Source organism: Sinocyclocheilus grahami, unplaced genomic scaffold (genome assembly GCF_001515645.1).
Source record: "Sinocyclocheilus grahami isolate Dianchi unplaced genomic scaffold, SAMN03320097.WGS_v1.1 scaffold200.1, whole genome shotgun sequence".
Lineage (NCBI taxonomy): Eukaryota > Metazoa > Chordata > Actinopteri > Cypriniformes > Cyprinidae > Sinocyclocheilus > Sinocyclocheilus grahami.
In genome coordinates, this window is record NW_015505379.1 from 462,372 (window position 1) to 478,455 (window position 16,084).

Consider the following 16,084-nt stretch of genomic DNA (forward strand, 5'->3'; position numbering starts at 1 on the left):
TATATATATATATATAGGTCTTTTTTATATGGTGTAACACTATTAACAATGTAGCAATTACAGTACATTTTTTTGTCACTGGTCATGTGGCAGGGCATATGCGATGAGAGTATGAGCTGATTTGAATGAACAGACTGGCCAAACTGGATGAAACATGATATGGCGTAACATCAAATTATATGGCGAGACAGTATTTTGCATGTCAAACTAGATGAAAAAATTCCATCAAAACCCCCATCATTCTCGCAGAAGTTGCGTAACATAACACATCACATTAATAATTACTAGACTTATCTCTCTGTTAAAAGCATCACATAACTACCATAAACATATTGATATTTGTCTAAAGGGCTAATGTCAGTGAATGTGCATTACTATAACAAATGTCATTACAACCAGCTCACCAGCTGCTTTTTCTACAGGGTCTCCCAGCAGGGGTGGACACACTGAGCCACTGCATGTACTGTAAATGCCATTGCCTTTATCCAGCCACAGGGCTGTAATTAATTCTATTAACCTCATTGATGAAAGGACAGAGATGCTGTAAGTTCGCTGGCTGGCTCTGCCCACATGCCCCTCACTTTCTCAGTCAATTCTTCCTCCCGTGCTATTTGCATCAGCCATCATTTGTAGGTGTTATCTATCTTGTTTAAGCCAAAGACCTCGCCATGCGTATGCATGAGCCTGTAACGGAAATTACAGTTCAACAATATGCTTCTCTACTTCCTCTATACTGAAGACCATTGGGTGGAATTTAACAATGTTTCTCGCACTAACTTGCTGCCGTCCTCCGGATTTGTGTGATCGATGATGAGGTCTAATATGTGAACGGGGCCCAAACAAGACCTTTAAGTCCACAGAGCATGTGGAGAGCAGATGAAATATTCACTCACATCATTAGAAGAACTCAATAACGCCGATATGAAAGCACTGATTAGTAAGCCAGGACCGCAGGCGCGAGACTCAAGCGAGGGAAAAATTATAAATTGCAGATTATAATCAGATAAGAATCCCAATCATTGTGAGGTGATTTATCAGTGTCTGTGCCTAAAGGCTCGTAATTTAGCATGCATGAGTGAATTTCCAGCCGTTTTGTGTAGGAATCTACTTTGTCTGCTGAAATATCCACCTCTGAGACAGGCTTCTCTTTCTCAACTGGAAAAAAAAAAAACACAAACACATAATGCAAAAAATAATTCAAACAACCAACTAAGTTCAGATTAGAAAACATTTTGCACCACAGTTCAGGTCTAGCTAGGTCAGCTAGGTTGTTGAAAGAGCAGAATAATACAATTATGGTTCTTCTGCAAGAATTTTGTTTTACATGGTCCCCAAAAACACAACTGATCAAAAAATGTAGGGATGCACCAATACCATTTTTTCCAGTACTCGCCCGATTCCGATACTTTTATTTTTGGTACTTGCCGATACCGAGTACCGATACCAATATTTTCATTGCATTTGTAAATTTGATAAATATTGGGTACAGAAACCAAAAGAGTATGTATAATGTTAGTTGGTTAACTTCATTTATCAAATAGATATAGTCAAACCAAAATTTATTCAGACACCTTCAACATTTCTCACATTATCACAGTTTATTCGCTATAGTTTAGAACATGGTAATAAAATATGACAAGAACAAATTCAGCTTGATAATGTCAGATAACTTTGATAGAAAGGTATGTAATGGATTACAATAAACCAAAAATTATTCATACAGCTGTCAATATTTACACAACTATCAATACTTTGTCGGGTGACCCTTAGCCTTAATGACAGCATATAGTCTCCTGGGCATCCTGTCAACCAGGTTCATGCAAACCTGAACAATTTTTTCCCAGACTCGGTCTGAATAATTTTTGGTCCCACATTTGTATCAATTTTACTGGTAGTCCAATGTATGAAGAATTTTTGGGTATAATATATCACATGTAAGTTTATTTTGCTATCCTCACTTTACATAATACACATACTGGTAAAAAAAAATGTATAACCTGAATGCACTACAAGTCGCTTTGGATAAATGATCTGCTAAATGCACGCGTTTTTTTTATCTAAAACGTGCAGCGATTTATTTTGCAAAGCCACTCATATAATGCAGAAACACTCATGAAGCAAGCAAAACGCGCACCGCGCACACGTATTTGTAGGCTACTGGTGCAGAATGAGAGGGACAAGTACAGTACAGCCTAGCGCATTTCACACAGGCTGTTAGTTTCACTTTCGCCAGAAAGTCATGTATGCTTAAGGGTGAAAATAAATTACGCTTATAGTGAATGCCCCAATAAATTGTCTTATATTTACGATTTAGTTTTAATCCAAATGATGCGTGCTAAAAGAGCGAACATCAATAAAGATCCCACAACAGAAATGCGCACGCTCTCTCTCTCTCTCCCTCCCTACCATTAAGTAACTTGTGCATCGTTTTACTTCTTTTTGACATATCCGACCGAACTACAAACTTCCCAGTGATGTCTGTGAGAAAGGGATATTCACTCGACAAGCTCGCGCATTTGCGCCGCCGCGCGCTCAATCCACTCAGCGTGCTTATCTTATCAGCTCGCGCAAATCAGCTATACAGGCATTAATACTGAATGTTTTATATTCATTGCATGCATATACTTCGTAGACATCTTTAATCTCTAATAACTCCATTCTGCTGTCTGATGTCGGTGTTTCTTTGTCTGGATATGGCACTTAACACATGCTGTGTGGTATCGGCGTTTGGTATCGGGGCATTTTAACGAGTATGAGTACAGGAGCTCAGTATTGGGCCCGATACCGGTGCATCCCTAAAAAAAATTAATAAGTAAAAACAAAGCAAAAAGTGCCAGAATGCCAAAATGTGAATACAAAAAAGTAGTGTGAAAATATTCACAAATATACAATGGTGACAAATGCAGAGGTCCTACGATTAGATTGCACTCAAAAAATGCACTACTTGTTGGCTTTCCAAAAAAATAAAAGTAGAAAAAAAGGAAATGAGTGTGAGTGCATTAGATGTTAGTGTTGAGTGGCAGTTAAGGAGATTTCTGTCACATTTTTCAATGTTTAATAAGACACTTTTGGCACCGTTTTAAATACATAATTACATCAAACTCAATGCATTTTTCAGCATAACGTAAATAACTGGCAGATCAAAGAGCTGCTTGTACAGTATTTACAAGTGGGAGGGCAAACACTAACAACACTATGTACACTGTAAAAAAAAATCCGTAAAATTTACGGTAAAAAAACGGCAGCTGTGGTTACCTGAATTTTACAGTAAAAAATACGGTAGCAACGTTTTTAAGCAAGGTTTAAGCAAGGTTTTACGGTTTAACTTAAATTTACAGTCAAATACCGTAATTTCATTAACTGATCAAATGTTATTATATACCAACCTATTGAAGCACTGACATCTGTTTTGTACCTTTGTAATACACTGATAACCACCAAATGCAGGTGGTGATGAGAAAGTCACATGATGAACAAAAGCCCATCACAAGTAGCTTTTAAATAATAACATATATAGAAGGTGCGCCGTGTCATTCACACAAACACCAAACACCATCATGGTAACACACATGAAACTGAAATAATGCAATAAACATTAATTTAACAACATTAGGTGTAACACTCAACCCTAATATACAAAACTGATAAGAAAAAACTAAGAAGAAACATAGTTATTTCAACAAAAAAACATCAAATTTGAAATGTAACGCAGGGAATTCTGGGAATGTCAATTTACGGTTATTCACTGTAAATTATACGGCCTATTTCACTTCCAAAAACGGTACACTACCGTAAAATTAATGTCCAATACATGTAATGTCCAATACAGTTTTTCACCGTATATAGTAGGTGAATTTACCGTTAACCATTTAACAGGTTTTTACTGTAGCATTTTTACAGTCTTTTACAGTTAAATTTTTTTTACAGTCATTTTTTACAGTGTAGTTTGTTTCTGTTTCATACCTCCAACCTCTGGCACTTCTAGAGAGACATGGGGACTGGTGTGGAGGCGTTTGCTCTTGGAGTGACCTTTCCCTGAATCAGACTGCATGGACATGGGTCAGCCATCCTTAGAGACTGATACCTCTGTGGGCACACTTACCTTTCAGTAAGAGCAAGGCAAAGATATAGTCAGTCACACAATAACCACATACTATATTTTCAGTGGTGTTCGCTAAAATAGGTATCACTGTTATTATTGTTTTTATATATGGTTCGGAATTTGCACCAACATCTAACTTTAAGCATTACATTTGGGCACATAACTCGTCCCATCCTGTCTGTGCTATGAACATGAACTATACCTTAAATAATACAGCATGTCAAAGGCAGGACAGTGAAAATGAGAAACAATAAAGCTGGGGAAAAAATATTTTGGAGGAGAATGCAAGCCAGAGCGTCTTGCAACCTACAGTAATTACCAAAATGAGTTATTTTAAATTTTCAATTCATCAAAAAATTTGGAAATCACAGTTCAGGGTTCCAGACTGCGACTAATTTTTGTGAGCGGTTGCGACGCGACCACCGCGTCGTTCAACTCATAAGCGCTGCCATTTCTGTTGCATTTGAGAAACATCAAACGGCAAACGGAACTAAGGCTAAACTAAACCGCGCTACGTTTCAGCTGCGCAGCTCGGACCGCGACGCAAACAAACTTGTCCGAGCTCAGAACAGCTTTACTCGGGAGCCAAAGTTGATTTCGCAACTCGGTTACTGCACAGATGCAACAGTTCTGCGAGATCCAGTTTGAAGCGTTTAAATTCGCCGCACAATGACAAGGTTGCTGCGAGATCTAGTGAGAATCATTCAAATTCTGCACAGAATTCTGTTATAAACCGCACTGACATACGTCCGGAAACCAGAAGTGGTAAAGCTAACTGGAAGCATGGTGTTGTGGTAGAAATAGTCGAATGCATTACATCATTCATTTCAGGGTTTGTACAACCGTTTGAGAGAGAAATTCAAGCACTTTTCAATGACTTTAGAGCATTTCACACAACTATTTCCAGCACTTTAAAGCTCTAAAATTATCCAGTTTGAATGTTATATTTAATGGGATGACCAAAATATAGCATACTTTGTGGTAATCAAACACTTCATTACACAAATACATCATATCACAATTATAACAAGTAGACGGCAGCAGAGGAGCACTTATTGGCTTATAAGTCATTCATTTCAACTTTTTCCTCTATATTTTGAAATTATAAAATAACAATTATAAATTAAAGCTGCAAGCAGCGATGAACGGGCCCTCGCACCCGGGCTCACTGCCACCCGGTGGCTTTAGGAAAACAGCAAACAGTGGGCAATATGCAATAAGTGGTAAATATAGGAGGAATATGTCAAAGTCATTCATATGTGCCAAACTTCCTGCTGCCAGCTGGTGGCGCTATGATTATAACTGGATGTTGGCATGTAGGTGTCTTCAGGCCAGCACTTTTATTAAACATGTGAAGTCTGGTGCAGATTGAACATGGTATGTTTGAGTTAGTGTAAAGCATGGCATATCTTGTTGCCAACAGGTGGCACTATAATTATTACAGAACATTGACATGTAGATGTCTTCAGGCCTGTATTCTTACTAAACATGTGATGTTTGGTGCAGATTGGACATTGCATGTTTAAGTTAGTGTATACAAAGTCATTTCCTGTTGCCAGCAGGTGGCGCTATGATTATTATTGAATATTGGCCTTAAGATGTGTTCTGGCCAGGACTCTTATCAAACGTGACGTTTGGGGGGGCAGATCGGACATTGCATGTTTAAGTTAGTGTATACAAAGTCATTTCCTGTTGCCAGCAGGTGGCGCTATGATTATTATTGAATATTGGCCTTAAGATGTGTTCTGGCCAGGACTCGTTATTTTAAATTTTCAATTCATCAAAAAATTTGGAAATCACAGTTCAGGGTTCCAGACTGCGACTAATTTTTGTGAGCGGTTGCGACGCGACCACCGCGTCGTTCAACTCATAAGCGCTGCCATTTCTGTTGCATTTGAGAAACATCAAACGGCAAACGGAACTAAGGCTAAACTAAACCGCGCTACGTTTCAGCTGCGCAGCTCGGACCGCGACGCAAACAAACTTGTCCGAGCTCAGAACAGCTTTACTCGGGAGCCAAAGTTGATTTCGCAACTCGGTTACTGCACAGATGCAACAGTTCTGCGAGATCCAGTTTGAAGCGTTTAAATTCGCCGCACAATGACAAGGTTGCTGCGAGATCTAGTGAGAATCATTCAAATTCTGCACAGAATTCTGTTATAAACCGCACTGACATACGTCCGGAAACCAGAAGTGGTAAAGCTAACTGGAAGCATGGTGTTGTGGTAGAAATAGTCGAATGCATTACATCATTCATTTCAGGGTTTGTACAACCGTTTGAGAGAGAAATTCAAGCACTTTTCAATGACTTTAGAGCATTTCACACAACTATTTCCAGCACTTTAAAGCTCTAAAATTATCCAGTTTGAATGTTATATTTAATGGGATGACCAAAATATAGCATACTTTGTGGTAATCAAACACTTCATTACACAAATACATCATATCACAATTATAACAAGTAGACGGCAGCAGAGGAGCACTTATTGGCTTATAAGTCATTCATTTCAACTTTTTCCTCTATATTTTGAAATTATAAAATAACAATTATAAATTAAAGCTGCAAGCAGCGATGAACGGGCCCTCGCACCCGGGCTCACTGCCACCCGGTGGCTTTAGGAAAACAGCAAACAGTGGGCAATATGCAATAAGTGGTAAATATGGTAGGAATATGTCAAAGTCATTCATATGTGCCAAACTTCCTGCTGCCAGCTGGTGGCGCTATGATTCATGACACTTCCTGTTTCCAGCAGGTGGCACTATGAGTATAACTGAATATGGGCATGGGTTTTTGTTCAGGACATGACTTTTATTAAACTTTTATTAAAATGTCTAGCAGATCAGTCATTGTATGCATGAGTTACACTTTGTGTATGAAATAAGAAAAGTCACAAAGTGCCTTGAAAAACAAACTTTTCAATTTGCTACTAAATCACACAATCACTGAAGTTGGTCAGTTCCATATACTCGAAGAATAATGGTACATTTAATAAGAGTGGAATATATAATTTTTCTATATAAAAAAATAGATTTTGCACCTGTTACTGTAAACAAAAGTACATTTTGTATGCATCAACTCAAGCTTAGTGCTTTACTGTCAAATCTGTATAAACAATAAACAAAAGAAAAATAAACAAGAAATTAACATGTAATATTATTAGTAAGTAATGCAAAACAATAGTAATTTTATGATTAAATGATCTATATTTTAATACTCCCGCACAGCACTACCAAATCTGCTCCTGGCACCACCATCTGTAGAATTTAGTGGCGCTGGTGCCACTGCTCTTAAATGTTAGTCTGGAGCCCTGCAGTTCACAGTTTACATAAAAATATAAGCAGCACAATGGTTTTCAACATTGATAATAATATGAAATGTTATTGAAAGATATAACACCAACATGTCAGAATTTTTTTTATTTAACTGAAATCACTGAGTTGGAAAAAGGATCACCCCCTTCCAAAAAATGACTTGTAAAATCAATCAGGTGTAGCTACTCACCTTCTCAATGGCACACAAACCATTTGTCTTTCAACTGTGATTTCTGCTGTGGCCATTCTGATTAGCTCAGCATGAAAAGAGCTTTCCTGGAGCATTTCAATCCTTGGTAGTGCAACAGAAGCAAACAAGCAACTATGGGTGGCAAGGCACTGTCAAAGATCTCCGGGATAAAGTTGTGGACAGGCACAAATCAGGAGATGGATACAAAAAAAAAATTCAAAGGCTTTATCAATGCCTAATAGCACAGTGAAGACTGTTATTAAGAAGTGGAAGGTATTTGATACAACACAGACCCTCCCTGGATCAGGACGTCACTCCAAACTGGATGAAAGAGCCAGGAGGAAACTGCTGAGAGAGGCCTACAGCAACTCTAAAGCAGCTGCAGGAATTTATAACAGAGTGGTCATTATGTGCATGTGACAACATCACAAATTCTCCACAAATGTGGCTTGAATGGGTGGGTTGCAAGAAAAAAAGCCAAGAAAGGACTCATGCAGTCACGATTGAGCTTTACCAAAACACACCTTGAAGATTCTGAGGCAGATGAGACTAAAATTGAATTATTTGGCCTTAACACCAAACAATATGTCTGGTGGAAAACCAATACAGCTCACCATCCAAATAACAGCATTCCTACAGTAAAGCATGGAGGGGGTAATATCCTGTTATGGGGGTGTTTCTCTGCAGCAGGGACTGGAGCACTTGACAAGATAGAAGGAAAAATGGATGGGGCAAATCTGCTGCCCTCTGCCAGAAAGTTGTCAATGGAAAGAAGGTTTACCTTCCAACATGACAATGACTAAAGGCTGTAATTAAAGCAAAAGGTAGTTATTAAACAAAATACTGACACAAGGGGGTGATACTTTTGCCAACTCAGTGATTCTGGGTTTTTTCTGACATGGTGTTATATTTTTCACTTGGATGTTATAAGTTGTACTGAGTAAATACAGCTGGATAACTGTATCTTCGTTTCAGGCTGCAAAGCAACAACATTAGATTATTTTAAGGGGGGGGGGGGGGATTCTTTTCTATATCCACTGAATTAAAATGTTTTTTGAACAATCATGTTACAATGAAGACTTGAGTAATGACTACTGAAAATTCAGATGTGCTATCAAAGGAATAAATTACCTTTTAAAATATATTAAAATAAAATATAAAAAATGTACTGTATTTTTAACAAATAAATACAGCCTTGGTGAGCATAAAATATGTCCTGACTTATACAAATACGCACAAATAAATGTGCACATATAGATTTGACAGTAGGGAAGGTTCAATTACAAGATGTGCTCAACATCCTAATGATGCCTCATCAGTTGCCTAAGAGTTCTGTGATTTCCCCAGATACCATTCTTGGTCCAAGTAAATAAAAGCAATGAAGAACAGGGGCAGAAGCAAGCAGGCATTTTGAAGAACCTTTTTAGCTTAGGTGTGCTACCAGTCTCCAAGCACCACAATATTACGTTCTGTCACGGTCTCTTCCTAGACAGATGAAATGGATAAATCTGCCTTGCTGGAGCTGCCTCAGTCAGGAAGCGAGAGCAAAAATATCTAGCTCATAAACTATTTATTTTTTTCCAAGCTGATGTCTCTCCCTCCATTTCCACATTTAGTTGTCAACACCAGTAGACCCTCCTTCTTTGTTGAAGCTTTGATTCGGTTCCCAACTTGTCAGTTTTGTTGAGTGCTGTATGTAATAAAGCAGACAGTTTGGAGGCAATACAAAAGGATGAAAAGGTAAGACAGGGAGTCTGTGAGTAATGGAAAACATTTAAAACGGCAGATCCCGTCAGATCAGATTCAAAAGGCAGCAGGTGAGTTTGATCAGTTAAAATAAGTCTGTGAGCCACACTGCATCAGATGAAATGGCAAAACCAAGACTGTGGGAGACAACAGGCGGATTATAAAGGACTTTAGGAATTTAGGCTCTTTATTGAATCCAATTATAAGGTTTTAAAGATCTAAATCTGATCCTGTGAGATTATTATCTTTCTTCATTCTTCATTTACGGATTGATTGTCGACTGTAGGGTTATTTTACTGTATATCAATTGAGCTGTTAGAAAAGTTAAATTACACCAGTTCTCCTGAAACACGTTCAAAATAAGACATCAAATATAAAAATAAATACGTAACAAGTTAAATAAGGCACGTTAGTGCTAAAATCTCAGGTAACAACCGTTTGTTTTGAAAAATAACGCGTCTTAGCTAAGATTCAAATAAACAAGCAAAATATCACTCTTACCTCTGAATTATTTCCTCTGGCAGCGTCTTCCACCGTGTGAAGTTAAATATAGCACCATATAAATAACTAAAAATGCCTAAAGTCAAAGTTTTTAAACAGTTTCAAGGAGTAAACGCCATCCAAACGCTGCTGCGCATGAGGACTCTGTGGACGCGTCTCCATGGAAAGAGCGCACGACGCTGGCTTTCTCTGCACGGATATTACGTGGGCCTATGGGTATTACTACGTATGTCATTGACGCTTTAATTGAAAACACAAAACACCGGTTGTACATAATAACTGTAATGCTTATATTTTGGGGGAATATGAAAAACATTTGTGCTCGGTGGGTCAGAAAATTGAAACACCCTAAACTGTATTTAGTACAGAAGACTAACTGTATGTTGATATGTGCAATTCTGGTGGGAACGACGGAGAGCGTCGCGTGGGAACGTAATGACATGTGCCATCAATCGATCTATGCACCTACTATAACATGTAAAACGGGAACATGAAAGGAATATTCTAAAAGCAACTCATGTAAACACCTTAATCATAATATCGTCTTATTCAGATTAAGGTAAATAATTAGATTACTGATGTCCATGTAAACGTACTCAATGTTTCACCTTCAGTGTGTCAAATTAAAACCTACTGGAATGGCAACATGTTTATAAATTGTTAGCTTATAATACTCTAGTGTATTAGCAGTATGCTTTGAACTCCTTTCCACAAGTAACTGGAAAATATCCGGAGGCATCATTGATGGTTGAATGTACTGATATAGGCATATATATATTTATCACTTTTCTTGCCACTCTTAAAATGGCTCTGAGTGCAAATGGACAAACTGTACGATTCGTACAAGTCACCTGGGAGCTGATCTGTGAGGCTCCATTCACTCTTTGTATGTACATACAGCAATTTAGATGGTGCACAAATCCCCAGATGCCATTTTCATTGCCTTTTTTCTGCATCAAAATGGTGAGGAGCAGGACTTTGACAAAAGGCAGCAATGGGAGTTGAAGTTCATGGCTCCGGTCTATAATCTTTTACTAAAAAATGGGAGATTAAAGATTAAACCCTCTTAACCCATTGGATGAAGAAGGTGCACTTTCAGTCTCTGATAATGTCAGATTATCACACTCATTCAGCCTCCACCCATAATGCATTTCACTTTTTGATTATAGACACAGACACACATTTAGGCGTACACACCCTACATTTCTCACTCTCACCCATGCACACACCACTGAGATATATGGCTTGACAGAGCCCCTCTGAGAATCTGAGTGCAAGTCAAACTTCATTTCCCTACCGGGATCTAAAATGCTCCCCGTAATGCTTCGGCAAACAGCTTCGCATTGCTCACTGGATTGTCTTCTGCTATGTATTAAATTATGTGCTAATGCAACTTTTGGCACAAAAATATCATCCTCTTGAGCAGTGAAAAAAACAAATAGGCCTGAAATAATAAATGGGAGGCAAAAGAGGTATGATCATTTTTTGAATATGAATTTAAAAGTAACAGGTTTTAGTGGTTGCTATTATAGACAACAAAGAGAGAGCAAATTTAGCTGATTATTGCTGCTGAAAATGGCCAATTATTGTCGTGATTTGGGCTGTACTAATCAGTCGGACCGGGAAAAACATATGGAGTACTATAGACTGCCAAATGTTATAACAAATCAAGGTGAAGTGTACAAAAAAAACTGTCTGATGAAAGACGTAGAAGTCGTGACATTTGCCAAGAATGGTAACCCATACTCAGAATTTGTGTCCTGCATTTAACCCACCCAAGTGCACACACACACACACTGCAGTGAGTAGTGAACACACACACCCGGAGCATTGGGCAGCCATGTGCTCCAATGCTCGGAGCAAAGAGAGCACTGAACATTCACTTCCCCACCTACAACTTGTGCCGGTACTGAGACTCGAACCTGCGACCTTTGGGTTACAAGTCAGACTCTCTAACCATTAGTCTTAGTCGCATTTGTCTTTAGTTTGTCAACATATCGTGCCCTTTCCTGCTAATTAATTCCTTCTCTATATGATTTAGCAGCTTCCACACGGTTTTTTCCATGGTTTAGACATCATAAATTAGTAGAACAATGTCTTCAGTAGTACATTAACCATGCAATCCATGCTACTGTTTACATCAGAGTATCTCCAATAACTGACCAAATCGTGAGATAGGTGCAAACACACTATTGTCTTGAAAAAGGTGGGCGCTAACAAGTGGCTAAATATGACTACAAAGGTTTTGGGGGACATTAATTGTCATCAACACCGAACAGATAAACTCATCTACTCACTAGTCTGCTTCCACAGCCTCACTGTGTTTTTAATTGTGCTCTTGCAAACTTTTCTAACTCAAACTTTCAGGGAAATTTTTTCTTAAATAACAGTGAAAGAGTTGTCGGAAGCTTAATTCTAGTAACGTCTAAGTCACGCGACCATGGTGTAGTTTGTTTATAGCCTACATTTAGCTTACCTATATAGCGATAGCGAATAGATTTAAGCTTCAAAATTCATAAAAGTTGTGTTCATGTATGAAGATTACCATGATAGACCATGATAAAAAGTCATGCATTTGTTGGTCACAGAGCTTATTTTTTTGCAATAATCCAAAAGCCGATGGAAAAACCTTACTAGGTTTTTGTTGAGGGAACCAGGGTGATATGCTAACTTCTGGTTAGCCTACAAAATTACATCACTGCAGCACTCTATACATACGGGTGAGTAGCTTTCAGCAGGAAGACACGCCACATAGTGGATTTTAATGAATTTGACTGAAATAGAATGTGAGCATGAATCAGCGCTGAAGCTAATGAGAGCTTGAGCAAAAATAATGTGCTCTCGTTGCACAGCCTCAGGCCTCAGAGTCTCTGAGACAGCAGCACAGCACGCTTTATGTTCACAACGCACATGATATATGAGGACCATACATCGAAACGGACAGACACGCTCACACACGTGTGCGGAAACAAGCTCACATGCGGGGTTCTGTTTCACACACGCTTATAAAAGTCAAGAGGGTTATGAAAGCCTTATGTCATGGCCAGAACACAACATCTGGGTCCCTCTAAAAGTTTTAGAAGTTGCAAATGAATAATGACATTCTTCTGGTGGTTTTCAGGGAGGATAATTACGTAACTCATTTCTTAACATCGTCACACACAGCGTTCAGCGTTCACAGGGCCCTTGTAGAAGCGGTAGCAGCAGGCACATTTTGACATTATGCATTCATCACGAACAAGGCCAAACATCTGATGTTCCTTATGTGGACAAATGTACAATGCATTTACACTTTTTTCCATCTAAAAGAATCCATCTATGCCCTTCCATAACCCCCTTTTACCCGCAAACACAGTCGGTCTGTAAAAATAATAGCCCTCTAAAAATGTGTTTCCAGCGCGGGGAACCGAAGCATTCTGAGGTAATCAAATAAAACTGCCCTCAAAGCTTTTAATAAAACATGGCTGTGTAGGGACATTCTTTTTTTAAGATTAATGGCAGAAAGGGGATTCTCTTTTTTTCCACTTGTTCCTTTTATTTCTCAATAATTCATTTGCGAAGGGACGAAACTAACAGTTTGTGTTTATGTGCGGTATTGGCTGAAAGAACCATCGCTGAGAGGATGAGAAATCAGTCGGCCACCACACATTTTCCAGCGGCCCTTAATTAGTGTCTGCGCTTAAAAGGCCTGACGGTTCCAATATCACAGCTGCTTTTAATATCTCTGGCCCAGTCGCTCATGTAATTATCGGACAGTGGTTGGATAAGGATACAGTACTTTGACCATTTTTTATAACATAGTTATTCTGTTTCGTTTTATGTTTTTTTGAGAGGTTTCTACTCTGGAGAATTTAAATGAATAAAGCACTCCGTAAAATGGAAGCTGATTAATACGCTCATTGAAACATTAAAAGCCTTATTACCTTGTAAACTCACCTTGCAAACAGCTTTCTTGGCTTAAGATATTAAATTTTTACTTGTTTTGCTTATTTATTTAATTTTTGGGTGCACTAAGTATATTTAATGCACCGCTATAACCCAAAGCCATATTACAAGCACTTCTACAAAACACTACTTTACAGTACAGTAATTTTTCCCCAGTCATGCACAGCTGAGCTTTCCCTTTTACCACAGTGATAACAATGAAAAGTCAACAAATGCTGGGGTCCAAAATAAACATGTAAATTCTTGCAAAATCATTGCATGATTTGTACACCGTTTAACTGGTATGAAGTGGTACGGCCGTGGCCTTCATTGATTGCGGCAGGCATTAAAAGGTTTTTCATCTGTCTGCGTTGTTGATGGCAGTCTCGAGTCATTAGCGCATTAGCATTAAGCCTACCCCATCAATAACAGCCCATGTGAGTGATCCGGCAACCCTGAGAGAGTGATCCCGGGGCGGGGACAATGAAGCCAGCTTAGCCCTTGCTCTTCTGGAGTCCCTGATCAGCTTCGATAAGTCTGTCCAGGAAGATGAATCAGTTATAGTGGGAGAAATTAAGAGAGAGATGAAGTGAGGCAGAAGAGAGAGAAAGAGAATGAGAATGGGGACCTTCCTGTGTCAGAGCCGAGGTTAGGTGACATCTTTCAGATGAATGAGTGAAGACATACTGTGAACTTAAAATAAAAACTTTACTATTAGACATTAAAATGTTTACCAGTGGAGCCTACAGCTGTGCCTACCATGAGCTCATCGACTGACCTGAGAAAGATTTTGGAATAGTTCACCCAAACATACCATCCATGATGTAGATGAGTATGTTTCTTCATTGGAGCTGATTTGGAGAAATTTAGCATTACATCACTTGTGCACCAAAGGATCCTCTGCAGTGAATGGGTGGCGTCTGAACGAGCGTCCAAACAGCTGGTAAAACATAACAATAATCCTTAAGTATTCCACATGACTCCAGTCTGTCAATTAATGTCTTGTGAAGCAATAAGCTGCGGGTTTTTAACAAATTATTGTGATGTTTTTATCAGCTGTTTGAACTCTCATTCTGATGGCACCCATTCACTACAGAGGATCCATTGGTGAACAAGTAAAGCAAAATTTCTCCAAATATGCCCCAATGATGAATCAAATGCCTTTACATCTTTTGTGGCCTAAGGGTGAGTAGATTTTCAGAAAATGTTCATTTTTGGGTGAACTATTCCTGTAATTATAAAATAATTATTCTTTTGAGTCAGTTCTTTCTTTTCACTGAACTGACCAAACAGGTTTGCAAAACGGTCTGAATTGATTTGCATTAATTTGGACTGCTCTCTCTCAGAATTATCTGAAGCGATTTTTCAGTCAGTTAATTATCAGTGCTGGATGAACTGGATATTCACCTACAATTAAAGCTACTTTTGGATAGGTAACTTTTAGAAAATGTAACGGTCATGTGAATAAACAGCCATTTGCTTCAAGTGTTTTTGTGTCCACCTGCACTGTTGTCCTATATGAACATTTCCAGATGGATGTCTGGGTGGATGACTATTTCATTGCTTTTTGCTACATTCATGTCGGTCTTAAAAGGTTTAAAATGCATCTAGAGACTCTTTCATTCTGCGGAGGTGTACTGTTGCTCTCATTGATCATGTGGTCACAAGTCTCAAATCTTTTAAAAAAGTGCAAAATATTTGATATATTATAGAAAATGAAAACATCTCTCCAAGTTGGATTTTTAACATTAGCATATATTGAATTAAACTTTATAATTTTTTGCAAAAATCCCCTCCGTATGTGTACCCTCAGATAAAATCCTGTAGGCTCCCCTGGTGTTTACATGTCGACATCGGTTGGAGTCACTTTGCATTGCAGTGTAAGAGTGTGTGGTGTGTGAGCGTGATTTGACCAAGTACAACATGTTCCTGGATCAACATCCTTGTCGATCCTGGAACATCATTCCAATTAACCAATCAGAATTGAGAGAACTTTTCCGGAAATGTCAGTTTTAGGCTTACAATCATGATTAGGTGCTTCTACACCCTTGTTAATCAGCGATTATTTCCCTCTGATTTTAGGAATAAATTATGGGTAAGGTTAGGTTTAGGAGTGAGGATTGGGTTAAGTCTGCATTTTTGGACATTAATGTTGATCCAGGATCAACAAAAGATGTTGATCCAGGAACATGTCTTACTTGGCAAAATCACGGTGACCGTGTCTGTACTAGCATCTCAGCATCAACATGCATTCACTCGGCTGTCACCATGGTGGTTTTCCTTACAGTGGGAATGAGTTGTGTCAGTGT

General features: G+C 38.6%; 1 protein-coding gene across 1 annotated transcript in view; it reads right to left on the reverse strand.

Moving 5' to 3' along the window:
* The window catches only part of LOC107595322 (dynein heavy chain 2, axonemal), a 165,735-nt gene extending 161,678 nt beyond the window's left edge, over positions 1 to 4,057 (reverse strand). Inside the window, 2 exon segments of the mRNA XM_016285691.1 lie at positions 1,086 to 1,155; positions 3,964 to 4,057. Coding sequence (XP_016141177.1) covers positions 1,086 to 1,155; positions 3,964 to 4,057 — 164 coding nt within the window.
* Between the last annotated feature and the right edge of the window lie 12,027 nt (positions 4,058 to 16,084).